Source organism: Carassius auratus, chromosome 42 (assembly GCF_003368295.1).
Source record: "Carassius auratus strain Wakin chromosome 42, ASM336829v1, whole genome shotgun sequence".
Classification (NCBI taxonomy): Eukaryota; Metazoa; Chordata; class Actinopteri; order Cypriniformes; family Cyprinidae; genus Carassius; species Carassius auratus.
Genome location: NC_039284.1, coordinates 5,938,650 through 5,955,972, shown reverse-complemented (window position 1 = coordinate 5,955,972; position 17,323 = coordinate 5,938,650). Strand labels below are relative to the sequence as shown.

The following is a 17,323-nucleotide window of genomic DNA, read 5'->3' as shown; positions in this document are numbered from 1 at the left end:
TAGAATGTAGGTACAATTCCGTTAATGGTTTTTATTAATAGCGGTGTTCTTTTTTTTTTTTTTCCAGTTCAGTATTCAGCTCCTAAAAAGCAGTTTAGGTCCTAAATGTATTTTACATTTTACAATGTAAATTGTTTATATGTACAAATTACAACAATACTTTACATAAATGGGTGAAAAGATTTTGCACGTTTTAATAAAATGCTAATAAAACTATGTTTGTTTCGTATGTGTGTTGATATTACTGCTAAAAAAATAGTTTGGTTATTGCCGTTTTACAGTCGAATCTTCTGATCTCTCCGGCTCATTGCGAATCGAATCAAGCATGCTCGAATGAGACGACTCATGATTCAGTTGAGTCGGATTCACGAAGACTAGTTTAGTGAACCGATTCAACCAGTTCATCACAGAGATCCGAATCAAAAGAATGATTCGATGCCGAATCGGACGTCGCCACTAGGTAGGCAGCTCGCTGTGTTTTGAGACGGAGCCGGTGTGTGAGTGTGTGCTGTACTGCTGCAGTGAAGTAAAATATGTCAGTTATCACCGGACAGCAGCGAGAGCCGGCTACAAATGTACTCTGAGAGACAACCGGTGCAGCGATTTTCTGTTTAATTCTTCCGAAATGAGGCCCGGCTTCTCCATATCTACAGCGGCGGCACAATAATAAGGTACGTTAAGTCTCGCAGGCTTTTAGGATGTTTCATTAAACCTGTTCGGATTTCCAGCATCGGTCATCCCACAGTTCACACGAACTACACCGGTATCATTCACTGCACCTTTCTGAACGTTTTCTCGGCCACCTGCTCGCTGTTTAACGGACTGTTATCACCTAAACAGGCGAAGGAGGAAGTCAACGCTGCCTTCTCCATCGCGCACTTCATCCCTTAATTACGAACGAACTTAAGTTTGAGCAATTGCGATGTTTCACCTGCCTATATCATTGTATGTTTTCATATACGGGAGCAACAGGGAACTTTATTCAATGTTTGTCACTATAATGAGGAGCTTAAAGTCCGTGCAGGTATAAATCAGACTGTGTTGTTGTGTCTGCGCAGGCGACGCAGCGCTGCAGGGCTCGGTTGTCATGGAGGCCTGCGCTGCTGCTGTCACGACTGCGGTTTATTCAGTCTCACACGAAAAACCCTCAGATTTACATATCCCTAACAATTCTTTTGAACGTCAACATACACGAGGTGCTAAATCAAGTCAATAAACAACCTTTAGCGCTGGCTTCTCACTTCTTCCATCTCAGTCACCTAATATGTACTGTGTACAGTACGGTTAAGCGTATATAAATATGATACGTGCCCTTTAAGAGGTCGTTCCGGGATAGTCTGGATGGGTCAATATTTACTACGCTGACTCTGTCCTCATATTTCAGACCGCTAAGCTGAAGCCCCAGATCAAAGACACTTAAAGCTTACTTGATTAAAACTGGGGATTTGGAGTTCAGTGTGGCAGATCAGATCCACTCGCAGGTTTCACTTGCCCACATCTCAGTCTTGACTCTCAAAATAAGACGTGTAATTATGGTAGCTTAAATGTTGGTTCGTCATTATTCTTCATGTCGGAATCAAAGAAGTCTTTCCGTGTCAGTCTTTGTCAGCATCACTGTGGCTTGGTGCTGTTATGTGACAAACCCTCTGTATTAAGGCTCAGAAGTTTTTAATCTCTTGGTGCTGACCCATATGGGTCGGGGACATACTTGTGGTCCTGCCGGGGGAACAAACTGAAAAGGATAAGCTCTTGGACTGCTTCATAATCACTTGAAGTATAAAGTATATAACAGGCCCGATTGCGGAGCGGGACTGGGTGGTCCTGATCCACCTAAACATGAGCGTGGCCCTCCCTGAGATATGTTTTACAGCTGGAGCCAGACCATATCAAACTAGCATGGTAGAGTGAAAGTATTATTTTAGTATTATTTATACACTTATAATAGTATTTATTAATATTTTGAAATTATTAATTTACTTTTCAGTTTTAATAAAAATGTTAGTGGTCTTAGTTTTGTGTTTAAATACTCTATTTACCTCTATTTTAATTTTAGTCTTGAGTAATTTAATTAATTTTAAAAGCATTTTATTTCAATGAATTGCAAAGGCAGCCTTTTTTTCATTTCAATTTTCCATTTAATATTTAATTTAATAAATAAAAAATTAATTAAATTTAATTTCCAATAACAGAAAATATTTATTAGTTAACAAAATTAATTAGTTAACAATAACAATGCTGAATTATTGGTAGCGCTACAGTACTTTTCAATCCTTTAAAAATATATATTTATTATATTTTAATCACTTAATAATGCTAGGGAAGATTTTATGGGTAGTTCTAGACAGCATATACATGTATGTATAAATTAATACACATATATATATATATTTATATATAATACATGTAAACACAAACTTTCATTTTGAAATAGAATAATCACAATTAATCAATTTTTAGCCCTATTTAATGTCTACAATTTTGCTTATTTCTCTCTACCCCCCACCCACACACATATTATTATTATTATTATTACTACATATAATGTTATGTTAGTATTGACACCTGCCACTGAAAAACACAGTCAACCAATAATTATGAGTCTGTTATTATTTAGCCACTCGTTATTACTAAAGCTTTTAACTACTATTGTTTAGCATTTTGTTTAATTTGTGCCTCATTAACACTGATGAGTGAAACTCAGTATGAATTGTCCATCTCATGCTGAAGAATTTAATGAAACGAGTTCTGCCTCCATCTGAAACATGATCATCTTTTAGAAGCCCTTTGGAGTCTCCTCAGCAGCTCTGCTCGTACCTCAGGAGAAGAATGAAGGCTGTGTGCGAGCTGGAGCCAAGGTGATATCTAGAGTAACTGAGCTGTGTGTGCTATTGATCCATTGCCATTTATATTTGTGCACGGTGGATTGAACTCATGGCAAGAGACCAGAGCTCTCATCAGTCACCTTTAGAAATAGTGTCAATAAGAATGCATCAGAGCCGGTCATTCCAGTGCGTCAAAAGAGGAATTTACAGTATATTGTCCCTGCAATTGATATGGCTTTGTTCTTTTGGCAGGTGTGTGAACGATACTGAAAAAAGAAGGACAGTGGGAATAACAAACAAAAAAAAAATTATACTGTAGCCTTTTTTATGTCTGAAATTCCTGTAGAACTCAAATGGACTCGCCGAAAAATGCAAAAAGTTTTTATGCCATTATTTATGTTCCATGGAACACAAAAGGAGATATTTTGTAAAATGTTCAAGCTGTCCTTCTGTGTCTTCTTAAAGGAATTAGCATTATTTATATCCTGTTATAGTAGGGATGGTAAGATTCACCGATTCGCATCAGCATAAATGTTAACGTTGTGATGTATTGATTTTAAAAAGTGTACATCAAATACACGTTGGCATTTGTATCGCAATGCTTCATCTTAAACTTATTTGCATTGGTAAAAAACGATTTATGTCTAATTATTAGTAGATGCACTATACTCTTATTGTTTAGAAAATTGTGACCAATATTTTATATGTAAATTGATTGACTCTTTGTGAATATGTGTTCCCTAATCTAAAGTGTTACCAAATGTAATTTTATTTTGTTTTATTTTTTAAATGATTTTTAATCATTTTAGTTAACAGTAACCACACTAAAAGGAATGCTTTGGGTTTTGGATGCGCTATACAGTGCATATATGAACTTCCTTTTCATGTCCTCACTACAAGACAAATTCAAATTTTTATCATCCACTGTCACATAAACAAGCACTTTCACTTGTCTTTCTGCTTTGAAGCTGCTCTGTGCAGCTGAGCTTGCATGTCTGAGTGGTATAATGATGGCCAGGCTGTCTGCAGTGACTGGTCTGTTCAGGTAGATGAGGTTTGACAGGAGGCGATCAATAGCAATGCTGACTGCAAGGCCAGTAAACAGGTAACATGCAAAGACTGTAACTTACTGTACATTGGGCTCCTATCAAACTATTGGTAATGCCTCTATGACTGAGCACTTGTGTCTTCCATTGTGGCACAAGAGCTGTCTCATCTCAAAGCATAGATTAATAATTTATAATGGTCTTTCCATTAGAGTGCAGGATATTAGCCTTTAGCAGTGTGTGCTGCACTCTCATGGAGCTTCCAAGTATAAAATGCAAAAATTGTTTTTCAAATTAAGTGTTTTTTTTAATCTCTTTTTTTAGTTTTTGATTAATAATAGACAAAACAATGTCTATTAACAGTATTGTTTAAATGATACAATAACAATATAGTAAAAACAATAATGCAATCATATTAATGTAAAAAAAAAAATTCTTAAGAAATTCTGAAAAAAAAAATGCATCATACTATTTACAAAAATCGTAATGAACAAGAAATCAGAAATGTTATTTTAGCACATATGATAGAACATCGTGTCCTATAGACTTCTGTTGTATTACTGGAAACATAAATATTGTTTGACTTTAGGGGCACGTTAAAATGAATAGCTGTGGTCATGGACAGCATTTCATTAACTTGTTTTGCACTTTTAACATTCCTTTATAACAAAGCTAATACTCAACTAAATTTAACAGGACTCTCTTTCTTTCTTTTCTTCCCCATTTTTTTCAGTTTAGTACATGAGTACCACATTAGCATTGGCAGCAACGCTGAGAAGAACTGCTCTCTTTGGACCCTGACAGTGTGGAGTGTGGACAGTGAGACTGTCAGACAGCAGGTTGAGTAAAATATCACCCCCCATTAATTCCATTTCTTGTTTGTTTCTCTCTCCATTCAATGAATCCTAGGTCTAGTTTAATCATAGCACGGGCTATATTAGTTTTTGTTTTTCAAATAGTCTTAGCAGATCTATTTTTAATGTCATTGTACACTTTGTAGAGGTGTGAATTATAGAGTGACTTGAGTTCCCATGATGCCCTTGGAGCAAGACACTTAACCTCCATGTGTTCCCGGATGACTGTCCCTACTATTAGCCCACTCTAAGCAGCTTTGGCTGAGAAAAAAACATCTGCAAAATGGCAAGTAACCAAAGTGTAATTGATAGGCCATAATGAGATCACATTCTCCTCTAATTCAGTTTCACACACATCTTCAGCAGCAACTGAATATCAAAACAGTCATAATTGCCTTAGAATTGACCGGCCTCTATAGTTTCATTGTGATGTTGGTTGTACACAGATGAGCTGTTTTAGGACTTTAAGCCCTTCAGAAGCCCTCTGACACATGATTCTCTTTAAGATGTGTGTGTGAGGTGTGTGTGTGTGTGTGTATGTGTATGAACTTGGATTTACAGCAGAAGACAGTTGAAAGTGTTGATGGCTCATGTAAATTGGCTCAGTTATTTTTCTCTCGTGTCTGAAAGTGACCCCTGTTCATGAATCCAGCTCATATGCTCCTTGAGATTATATCCTGGCATTTATTAAAAGTACATTGTAGATGCTGTTACTGTGTGTTTTCATGCAACATTTTTATTTTGTTGACTATGTTTGGAATAGTATACTACTCTAATAATTTCTGCAAATATAAAAAGACCTACTGTTGAAAGGCTAGGTCCTGATATGATTTCTGATATGAAGTCTCTTACACTCAACAAAGTATTATTTTGTTCAAAAATACAATAAAAACAGTAAAATGATGCGATTACAAGTTTTCCTTCCTCTTTGGAGTGTAACAAGCTGTTCATGAATAAATAAGATCCCTAATGTTGCAAAGACTAAAGTCTCAAACCCAAAAGAGATATTTTTTATAAAAGTTAAGACTCCACACCCTACTAAAACGCCTCCTTTAAACACACCCCCACACGACTATGTCATGATGGGGGAAGATTTGCATAACGGCAAGCAGAGGTGAGCAAATCATAGACTGAAGACCAAGATGAAATGAAATAATCTTCTCAATTTTTAATAGCCTTATAGTTTTTTATTGTTTGTAATGTGATCAACATTTGCATAAGTACTAGTAGACATGTTAGGGAACACGTAACATTTTAATTATATTTTGATAAAAATGAACGAAATGAATGAAATGACTCGAAAAAAGATTGGTTCATTTTGCTGAATGATAATAAAAGTTCAGCGTCTGTGAAATTATCAGAACTTCCCATCACTAGTGAAAACTGAATGTGTGTCAGTATTGCCTGCCTTCCGTCCTAAAGGGACAGCATTCCTACCTATCCGTGTAATTATAATGTTAACCAAAAAAAGATGTTAAGTAAATATTTACATATTTTACATATTTTGCAAAATGGGATAAAAAAAAATGTATTTATCCAAAAAGTCACAATTTTGCCAAATGACATACCATTTGCATTAAAACAACCAAATTTAACTGCAAATGACCAAAAATGTCCGTAATGCAGCACAAGGGTAAAGTAAACCTGCTGTATCTGAAAAATTAGTTTGTTTCATATTTGTCTTATTGTCTTATCCTGCTTCTTTAAAAAAAATATATGAATTATATATATGAAATATATTATATATGAAAGTTGCTCCCTTTTCAGTACTGTTAAAAATGGATAGTTCACCCAAAAATGAAAATTGTCTTAATTTATTCAAATTTTTCCAAATTCAATCCTTGATTCAAATTGATCATTAGCGTAATTGATTTGGTCTAAAGAGAGAAGAATTAATGACTATTTTGTTTTAAGACATAGAAAATAACTACCAAAATAAATATTGGTAACTGCAGCTTAAAGGTACAATTTGTAAGATATTTGCTGTAAAATATCCAAAAACCACTAGGCTAGTGGTATATATTTTGTCCAGCTGATTACTAACAATATCCATAAGGTTTTTAACTACTTGTAAATCATGAGAAAATTCTCATTCTAAACAGTGACACAGGGCAGTGCAGTCGCCTGTCAATGACATTAGTTCTTCTTCTTCTTCTTCTTTTTAGTTTTATGGCAGATTGCAACCATGGCTTATCAGGTGCATACCGCCACCTACTGTATCAGATGTAGAAACCACAATACAAACAGTATTGTGGACAAATGCGGACGTAGCTTCGCGACAAACTTCAACTAGAAAGAGATGCCGATCTCGCTTGTGTATTACTCGACATGTGAGTTGTTTTGATTCGTATCTTTACAGTAAAACATATGCTATTATAACGATCAACAAGATTAGTATAATGGGGCATACACGACAAAACTCGGGGGATTGCGTCTATAGACCCGTGCGAGGATGCGTCTGATCCAGTCTGATCGCGTCTTTGCATTGACTTTGTATGTAATCTACTCGCGCAAATTGTTGAACTCGCGTTAAATCCATAATTTATGTTTCCATCTGATTTGATGGCTGTCAGCGGTTGGGTAGAAGACAAAAAATCCCATCACTCTATGCTCCTTTTTAGCGGCATCAAACCACACAATTGTTATTGTTTTGATAGTGCACCCTCTAGTGGCAGGTCTTACAAACTGTACCTTTAACTAAAAGTAATGACTAAAATTTTACAAAAAATTCAATTACTTTTTGTAGATTAAAACTAGACTAAAACTATATAAGACTCATATGACTAAAATGTGACTATTAAGACTATTAAGCATTTTTGTCTCAAGATAAAGACTAAGACTAAAAATAAAACCCAGCCATGTCAAAATTAACGCTGGACCAATCACAATGCACTGGCCAATCAGAGCATACCTTGCTTTTCAGATCGATGAGTTTTCAATAAAAATTATGCATTTAAGAAAGTTGGAGCATAGAGGAGAAACAGTAATGTACATTATATGTAAAATGGGTATTTTGAACCTTAAACTGCATAAACACAATGCATTACACCAAATACACAAAATAAAGTTATTTTTAGCAACATCAAATGACCCGTTTAAAAATAATATCACAATATAAAATAGGTGCCTTCTATTTTAATATATTTTAAAATATATATAAAAAAATGTATTCCTATAATGGAAAAGCTGATTTTTCAGCAACCATTATAGTCTTCAGTGTCACATGATCCTTCAGAAATCATTTTAATATGATGATTTGCTGCTCAAGAATCACTTCTTATTATTATCAATGTTTAAAACAGTAGGGATATATATATATATATATATATATATATATATATATATATATATATATATATATATATATATATATATATATATTGATTTGTTTGAACATTTCAGTGCATCCATGCTGAAAAGTATACATTTCTTCCAAAAAAAAAAAAAAAAAAAAAAAATTATCTAACCCCAAACTTTTGAAAGGTAGTGTAAATTGGGTTCCAAATGCTGATTTTCTCTATCAGAGGTGGTGAACGTGAAAGCCGCAGCCCTGCAGAGTTTTGCTTTAACTCTAATCAAACACACCTGAACAAGCTAATCAAGGTCTGAAGGATTACTAGAAAGCTACAGGCATTTGAGTTTTAATTAGTTTTGGAGCTGAACTCTGCAGGGCTGCAGCTCTCCAGGACCGGAGTTCACCACCCCTGTTCTATATGCACAAATTACCCAAAGGGCTTACTATTTGGCCCAGATTTGCCAACAGAACACCCTATGTAAAATACTGTATCCTAAAATGTAATGCACTCAGTTCCATTTCCATGTGATAATTAAACTGGAAGTAATATCGGCAGAATTTTGAACATTTTTTAAACATATTTCACATTCAAAGGCTAAGACATTTTTTAAAAATTGCATAACTCCATTTGCCAGTATTGATAGATACCATAACTTTCTTTCATAAAATGTTTTGCTAGCAACGTATAAATAGGAAATATTTCAATTTTTTAAAGCAGATATTTTACCAGTGGTCATTTTTAAAGTATTTTTTTAATCATTTAATTAAGCTAATTAAGCTAAATAATTGTGGTATCACTAGCCAGTTTTCTGCATTTCATGATGTTATTTAACTGCAGCTCCAGAGCCATAAGTTAAGATTTGCCAAGGTAATTTGTCAACAAAAAAAAAAACCCTGTGCCTATAACCAAAGATGGCACCTGTAGGTTGTGGACTGCTGTTTTACTATTTTGAAAAACAATAGGCAGTTTACACTGTCCACTGCGTAGAATGCAGTATGCTAGTATTCCATTCAGAACATAGCCTATGCTGCAATGTGGATTTATAACACACTTTTTTTTTTCTTTTTACTTCCTGATGCCTATTAACTCCAAAGTAAAAGGAAGATAGTCATCATGGCAACCACAGTGACCCCTGAGCCCCTTACGGCCCTCTCTCGATGGTACTTGTACGCCATCCACGGTTACTTCTGTGAAGTCATGTTCACAGCAGCCTGGGAGTTTGTGGTGAACTGCAACTGGAAGTTTCCTGGCGTGACCAGCGTGTGGGCGCTCTTCATCTACGGAACCTGCATCCTGATCGTAGAGCGCATGTACATTTGTCTGCGGGACCGCTGCAATGTGCTGCTCCGCTGCATCATTTACACACTGTGGACATACCTGTGGGAGTTTGGCACGGGTTTGCTGCTACAGCAGTTCAACGCCTGTCCATGGGATTACTCAGAGTTTAAATATAACTTCATGGGCCTGATTACAGCAGAGTACGCTGTGCCATGGTTCTGCGCTTCCTTTATTGTAGAGCGCCTGGTGATACGCAACACGCTTAGGTTGCGCTTCGACGAGGCTGCTGATCCCAGCCAAGCTGAAGATCGGTCGGAAACAGGCGGAGGGCAACGAGGACGAGATGCCAGAGCAGGGGCCACCAGCACAAACGGTTATGTGAAGGTGGACTGAAGATGTTGTCAACACGTTTTCAAAGCTCCCATCACCCATGACTCTATCCGCACATCTCTCAGTCTCTCTCCCAGCTGCTTCCAGGGAAAGAGTCGCTTGGACTGTTGCACAAGTGTGAAGAACTTTATGATTTATCATCCAGTCGGTGTTATTTACTCATGTGGAGGGACGTTCATTTCTCACCTCAGTGCTCAACGTTTACTGCCCTCATTTTGGGTGAGTAGCTGTTAGGTTCAAAGTTTGTTAGTAGGAGTGATGCCTGATGGTATAATGAGAATTAACTCTCCATCTCTACCACAATACTGTTCCTCCCAAACCAGTCCATCCACTCCGACACTCTGGGAGGGGACAAACAAAATAACTAGTGATCCCTCATCCAATATATACAGGAACACAAACACATCACTTGTAGAGAGATGAAAAGATATATATCACATGCTTTTAAAAAAGCAAGTCCTTTTAGATTATAAACAGTGTCCATATATATATATATATATATATATATAGTAGCAAAGCAAATAACTGTTAGGATGTCTTACCTTTCGAATGTTAGTTTTTGTTATTTATTAATATCTAAAATGTAGTTATGGATTGTCATGATAATCTACAAAAAATGTATTGTATATATATATACTGTATAACCTAAGGTAATGCCTTTTACTTGAATTTGGTGTTTTTTTTTAATTCATCAAAAAATAACAGTGCTTGAACATGCATGAAAGTTGTCTTCCAGAAGATCTTGTCATATTCAGACTGATCTTAGATGCTGTGTACAATTTATTTCCTCATTTTTATTTCTTTGTTCATTTTTCTCATGGAGATGAAGACCCAAAGGAGGACTGTATTGTCTTTAAATATATAGAGTCCTGGTGCTCAGTACTGAAACCGTAAAAACATCACCGTTTCCTGTGTTTTCACTGGAGAGAATGAGTTATTGCTGTATATGTGTTGATGAACTGGTGCTAGATTCTCATTGAATTGCTTCAAGGGATCTGACGATAGTCACAATAAAGGCATCTTGTATGTAGGTTCACTGACCTCAGGTACGTCACTGTTAATGATTTAATCTCCGTCTCTAGTGAAGCAACGGATGAAGATTAACAGAAATATTGGGGCAAATTATTTAAAATGCCAACATTACCTTGGTATTACCCGCATGGCTACAATTTCAGGTTATTGATTTGCCAGAATTGTTTGTTGTATTGGTTATGTTGTTCCTGACCAAAAAAAAAAAAATGCATTAAAGCTAAAATTTTTGAATGAAAGCCCTGTCTAGTTTCCCCTCAATTTTATTGGTTATAATTTTTTTTTAATTGAAGAGATCTGTGTAGTCTTTATCTCAACCTTATACAAAAGTTGCAATTAAAATATCAAATGTTATTTTCATAGCTTTGATAGTGTAGCTGTGCAGCTCTGAAGTTTATTGTAATGTCAGCGTTTTGCACGCCTGTCCCTTTGGTGCGCTATAAAAAGTAGATGATTGTTAATGATTATCACATATAGTCTCAGTGTTAAAAGTCATGAAAGCGATCCTTCTCATGCAAGTAGAATTTAGGAGAAGATGGCCTGGTCGATGACCGAAGTGTTACAGTGTCAGTTAGGTTGGATACATTATATAGTATATTTTCGATATGCAATATGTGTGTTTATTTCCTTTAATAGTGCTCAACTTGAGGGTTAGGTGTCCAGAGGAGGTGTCTGAAACCTATAGTAGGCATTATGGCTGCATCCGAAAACTGGAAAAATGCAGTCTTCGGAGGACACATTTCAAGGTAGGAAGCCATGAAGGCAATGTCACTTCCTGTCTCCTGAGATGCCTTTGTCTGATCGATTTTTGAAGGCAGATATCAATCCTTCACTGCCTTTGATATCCCCCAATCCTGATGAAGCAGCAGGTCAGCAGCCTAGGTTTTCAGATGCAGCCAAATGTGCTCATTTGATCCCATAATGCACCACCTCACTTTGAGAAGGGGACACCATTTGTAGGGACTTTACCAAGGAAAAGTGAACAACTGAATCCACCCTGAAAGCACAGGTACATCGTGAAGACATCTGTTTGACGCCTGCATTTACATCAGCAAAAACATTTGTTGAGAGTTTGCTCATCTGCAATACATCTATCAGATGTCAATTAGACATTTAGAAGATATCTGTAAGATGTGGTTTAGAATGTATGCGAATCTGACATCTCAGAAACATCTATCAGAAGTTTATACACAGCAGATGCTTTCCAGATGAAGCCATCTTTAAAAGACATCTTGCAGACGTATGTATGTTATCTGGGGAGTGACGTCGCAAGTCCCATATGGAAAACATTTGTACAGTCCCCTCTAACGTTACAGGTTAATGTGGGCCTCCAACGCTCCAAATTGTTGTCTTTTTTTTTAGGAAAATAACATTACATGACTGTTCACAAGCTGTTTATTTATGGTTTAAATGACTGCAATTAACATTTAACGTTTTCAAATCTATTCATTATTTGTAGCATGGCAGCCACCCAATAACACAAATCATAGCCTTTAAATTTTATGAGAAAATGTTGAACCATTTCACACACAGACACTTCAAATCTAAAAAAAAAACTAAAAAAACTAAAAAATAAACTTAATTTATTTCATAAGCGGTTGAACCTTTATCAACGTTTTACACAAGTTAAACGCAATTCAATTCATGAATGTGATGTTGTCTTTTGACCACTAGATGGCGGCGTATCACCACTACAGAACATGGATTTGGCGCCTTTACCATCAAGTTGAAGGTAACTTGCTTCTGCTAGCAAACCGGAGCTACCACAGCTATTAGGAATTTAAAATCATTATAAATTATTATGGGACCTCCTTTAAGCTTTTCAGTTTCCAGCATTTGCTAATACCAAGTTATCACAGTTGTATAGTGGCCATCATAAACGTAGGTTACCACAGTATGTTTTGTTATCTTTTGTATAATATGGTGTCTTTGGCCTATGTGAGCTGTGCATGTGTTTCTGTGTCAGACTGGTCCACACCTCATATCCTCATCAGCTTGTGTCCTACAATGGCTGGAATCTGGAGTTCCTTCAATGAACATGATATTTTTCGCCCATTTAGCTAGTTTTGCTAGATCTATAGACCAGAGCCTTAGGCCAGATTATACAATTTGTACAATTTGACCAGCTCATATAGTTTCAGACATACACACCTGATTGCTTTTTGTCACTCAATCCTATGCATTTTGATCCTTGTCACCATATATCATTGAAAGGCTTTTCAACCTATGTGCTATCTTGTCTCCAGTTTCCTGGTCTTTTTGTGGACTCTTTCAAAAACCCCTTGCGGCTATCTAGGGCAATTATGCGTCACCTTAAATCCTTCAATTGCAATTAGGTAACAATTCTCTCATCGCCTTTGTTTGCAGTGATGGCACGCCTGAGCTCACCTGAATAAGGTGGGTGTGGTCTGCTAAGATGCCACTGCACTTATAAAAAAAACACCTAGACTCCGCCTCCAGCATCAACACAACCAATCATCTGTCAACGCTCCAAATATGGAAAGGTCCTAACCCTTTAAAAAGCAGGTGAAGCATAAATAGCTTTTATTTCCTCTCGATGTGTCTCTCTGTCTGATTTCAGTGCTGTTTCACTGAATTCATCCCAACTTAATGAAGCAATAAAGCGGCTCACAATCGAAGACTCCAGCTCAAACTGCTCCAGGACTAACAGCCCAGGAGGGCTTTGGTTAAATGAAGTGTCTTGCATGGGAACTGAGTCTGTGGGGAGGAGGATCACTTCAGTATTCTTTAAGCCTGTCAGTCATCAAAGCTGTCAGAGAGCAGGGGAGCAGACGATGGCTTCAGGCTGCATTAGAGGGGTGTGTCGAGAGTAGCCCATGTTGAATAGATCTGAGTGTCAGTGCTCAGATCCATTCATAAAGCAGGTCAGAAATGGGGAAATGTTCCATATGAAACATAGAATGAGAGGAAACCTGCTTTACAACAGCGCTCATGTCAGGTGGGGTATTACAGACAGATGTCGAATGGATGTGACTGATGTGTTTTAACCACTTCATCCCTATACTTAAAACATTTTAACTGCAGGCTAGTAGAGCAACTAGATTTTTTTTATCTTAGCTTTACACACACACACACACACACACACACACATATATATATAAATCCTGACACGTGCTACACTGTGAAAGTAAGATAGTAATGGAGCAAGGTTATAAATTGGGCGGTCTATAATAAATTACACACACAAAGGTTATTGAGAATAATATAATAGGTGATCTCATAAATCATATCTGCCGAAACGTCCATTGAATATTAACCAAAATATATATGAGTAATAATATTTGGCTTTAGTTAAAAGGGGTAATGTACCTCAAAATGATACTCCTGTCATGATTTGCTCACTATCATGTCATTCCGAAGCTTCTACTCTGAAATATCACAGAGGATATTTTGAAAAAATGAATTCAATTTTATTTTTATTTTTTTGCAGTGTTGGTTTGACTTTTAAAACATTTCAGAATTATTGTTGTTATTATTATTATTATTTTTGTATGTATGTGTCACCTCTATGCAACATAGGTTTGAGGGTATAGTGGAAACAGGATGCTATGGTTTGCAACATGGAAAAGTTGCAAAAATAATCCGGGGTTATTCTCTTTGATATTTTACCGTTCATACCAACATGATTTTGATACATTTTTATGCAGTAGGGAATTTTAGAATTTGTATACTAGTTTACATTTTAGCGACTTGATGGTCAATTGACTCAATATTGTATACTGATTCAGTTCTCTGGAGCAGGCCATTATAACTCATGGTTAAATGTTACTTAACTCAGTGGGTAAATGTGGCCTTAACCTTGGGTTTCAAAACAAAATGGTATCTATGGTTTGCATGTAGTGTAAAATATTCATTTTCTTACTGACTCCTTCAGGTTTTTTTCTCCTCACGAAGCCTGGTAGCTAGCAATTGTTCGCTAATAGCCTAATTTTTTAAAGCCAAAACAAACAGCCACTTGACTACCAAAGACTGTACTTTGTGGCTCCCTATGGCAGTTTTTTAAAAACAGTGGACAGCTATATCTCTCTCTATGGCTCCTTGTTGCCGTTATGTAAACGGCCATTGCTTATCTCCCACTCAGCTTTGCATAACGTTACACAGAGGTTACCCACACTGCTTTGCATTTTTACCAGGGTATTTGAGCAGCAGGCTTTTCTGTTTTCTTTCTCTTTTTGGAGATAAGAGCAATAACTCTCGCCTCGTTTTTTTTCTTTCTGCTTTATGTATCTTCTGTTATATTTAGTGCTTTGCTGCTTGAGGGTGAGGCTTCAGTGTAAACATTAAAGCAGATGCCAAGTGGCTGTCAACCGCTGTCACATCTCAGACTGACTGTTATAGAGATGTAACTCCACTGCATCTGTGTGTGACATGATAGATGAGGAATTTGTCTCTCCACGGTGTGATTTAAAGGAGGGGGACTCCATGCGCTATCTTGTGAAACATCCCCAGTGTTCATGACACATTTAAAGGAATAGTTCATAAGAATGAAAAGCTATTATCATAATCTGCTATTAACCGTAACAATCACTTAAAGTCAGTGAGGTTACCTTGAAAACCGGAGCAGTATTATTTGTGAGCAAATACAATTTTGTGAATTGGATCAAATGATTCACCAAAACTCTGACTCAGTAGAATAATTCATTTACAAATTCAACAAAAACTTTAAAATGAACTTGCATAAACATGCCAATTCCAATGCCAAAAAAAAAAAAGATTCTTAGCAAAAAAAAAGCTATCATATGTATATATCATAAAGCACAAAAGTTTACTACTACTGCATCTTTTCTGTACACTCTAAAAATGGCTGGGTTAAAAATAACCCAATTGGCAACCCAGCACTGGGTAAATATTGGACAGAACACGTGCTGGGTTAAAGTAACCCAGCATGCTGGTTTACACATTTTAACCCAGCATGCTGGGTTATTGAGAAAACCCAAGATAGAGTCATTTTTACCATTTGTGGGTTTGCATTTTTATGATTCTGGGTTATTCTTGCTGGGTTATTCTCATAATTTCACTTTTGCTTAATAAAGCAATCATGGATTAATAAATAATGAAGAATACAGGTTATTTAGACTGTTAAAAAATATTTTTAATGCCATCTGACATTAAAAAATTTGTACCAATGACAAACAACATGGAATTTTCCCTTTTTTTGTTTCCAGCAAATGCAAAATAAATAAATACAAATCACAGAATTACAGTTGCAATAAATAAGAAAATTATTTCTGAATGACCTGTCTAGCTGTTTAACTATTACATTTTGACATATTTAGCTATTTAAATACACAGTGAAATGACATTGACAATTAACATTCTTTAAATTTAAATGTAAAATCATTTAAAGATGTCCTTAAATTTATATCAAGTATATAAAGACTCCTACGTAGGTAGATGTGCAGTGCTTAGGGTAGTTCAACATATAGTTTACCCAAAAATGAAAATTCTGTCATTTATTACTCAACTTCATGCCGTTACAAACCCGTAAGACCTTCGTTCATCTTCAGAACACAAGTTAAGATGTTTTCGTTGATATTCGAGAGCTTTCAGACCAGGGTGAATAATTAGTGACAATTTTCATTTTTGGGTGAACTATTGTCAAACACTTAAGCTCTGAAGCAAAGATCTACACCTGAGAGCAGTGTACTCCGTTATAGAGCCTGTCAACGGAAGGACAATTTTCAAAAATAATTGAAAATTAGATTTTCAATTGCGATTTCCACATGTGACAAATTGTGACAATCCAAACACAATTGCAAATCTTGAACAAAAATACTGTTTCAAAAACACTGAACAAAAATTACGGTTTCAGTTTTCATGAATGCACAGTGACTGCCAAATTTCAAATGGAAAAACAAAGTCCGTTTGCAGCTGTATTTTCCATGTATTATGAGTAATAAGCCTGTCATATTGATCAAATACTGCATCATAGCAGCTTTACAGTATTAAATAGGAAAATAGTGTGTAATAATGCAAAGGGACAACAGTAAACACTCAGTTTTCAGTTAAAGTCAATTCGTCATTGATTCAGTGATGTATCGTCCCTCTGTGCAATCAAGTGGATGATATCGCTTGATATTAATTGTCCCCAACTAAAGAAAAACAAGGAACCAAAACTCCATCGATGACAGAATGGAGAAAAATCCTTGGGAGAAACCAGGCTCAGTTGGGGTCAGTTCTCCTCTGACCAGACGAAACCAGTAGTTCAATTCCAGGCTGCAGCAAAGTCAGATTGTGCAGAAGAATCATCTGTTTCCTGTGGTCTTGTCCTGGTGCTCCTCTGAGAAGTCTTTACAGGGGATCTGTATCTGGGGTCTAGTTGTCCTGGTCTCCGCTGTCTTTCAGGGATGTAGAGGTCCTTTCTAGATGATGATCTCCATCTGATCTGGATACGTACTGGATACGGGTGGCTACGGTGACCTTGGAATAAGAGAGAAACAGACTAATGTTAGCATAGATGCAACATAAGAACAAGTACATGAGGTTTTATGAATTACCTGTCTGTGTCGCACATGTTACCTGCCAAAACTCAAATGGAATCTTTAGCATCTGAATTTCCAATGACTCACATTGAAAACTGTCAATTT

At 36.4% G+C, this 17,323-nt stretch overlaps 1 protein-coding gene across 4 annotated transcripts; it reads left to right on the top strand.

Annotated features, from left to right (window-relative positions):
- Positions 1–443: 443 nt before the first annotated feature.
- On the top strand, positions 444–10,916 carry LOC113060483 (transmembrane protein 229b). Of its 4 annotated transcripts, none has more exons than XM_026229416.1 (3): positions 444–671; positions 4,602–4,707; positions 9,113–10,916. In XM_026229416.1, the coding sequence occupies exon 3, from the start codon at positions 9,132–9,134 to the stop codon at positions 9,687–9,689; it is 558 nt and encodes a 185-aa protein (XP_026085201.1). In that variant the 5' UTR covers positions 444–671; positions 4,602–4,707; positions 9,113–9,131; the 3' UTR covers positions 9,690–10,916. The 4 variants fall into 4 exon arrangements, with proteins under 4 accessions (XP_026085201.1, XP_026085205.1, XP_026085203.1 ...); XM_026229418.1 differs by lacking the exon at positions 444–671 and adding an exon at positions 3,599–3,927; XM_026229420.1 differs by lacking the exon at positions 4,602–4,707.
- Positions 10,917–17,323: the final 6,407 nt, after the last annotated feature.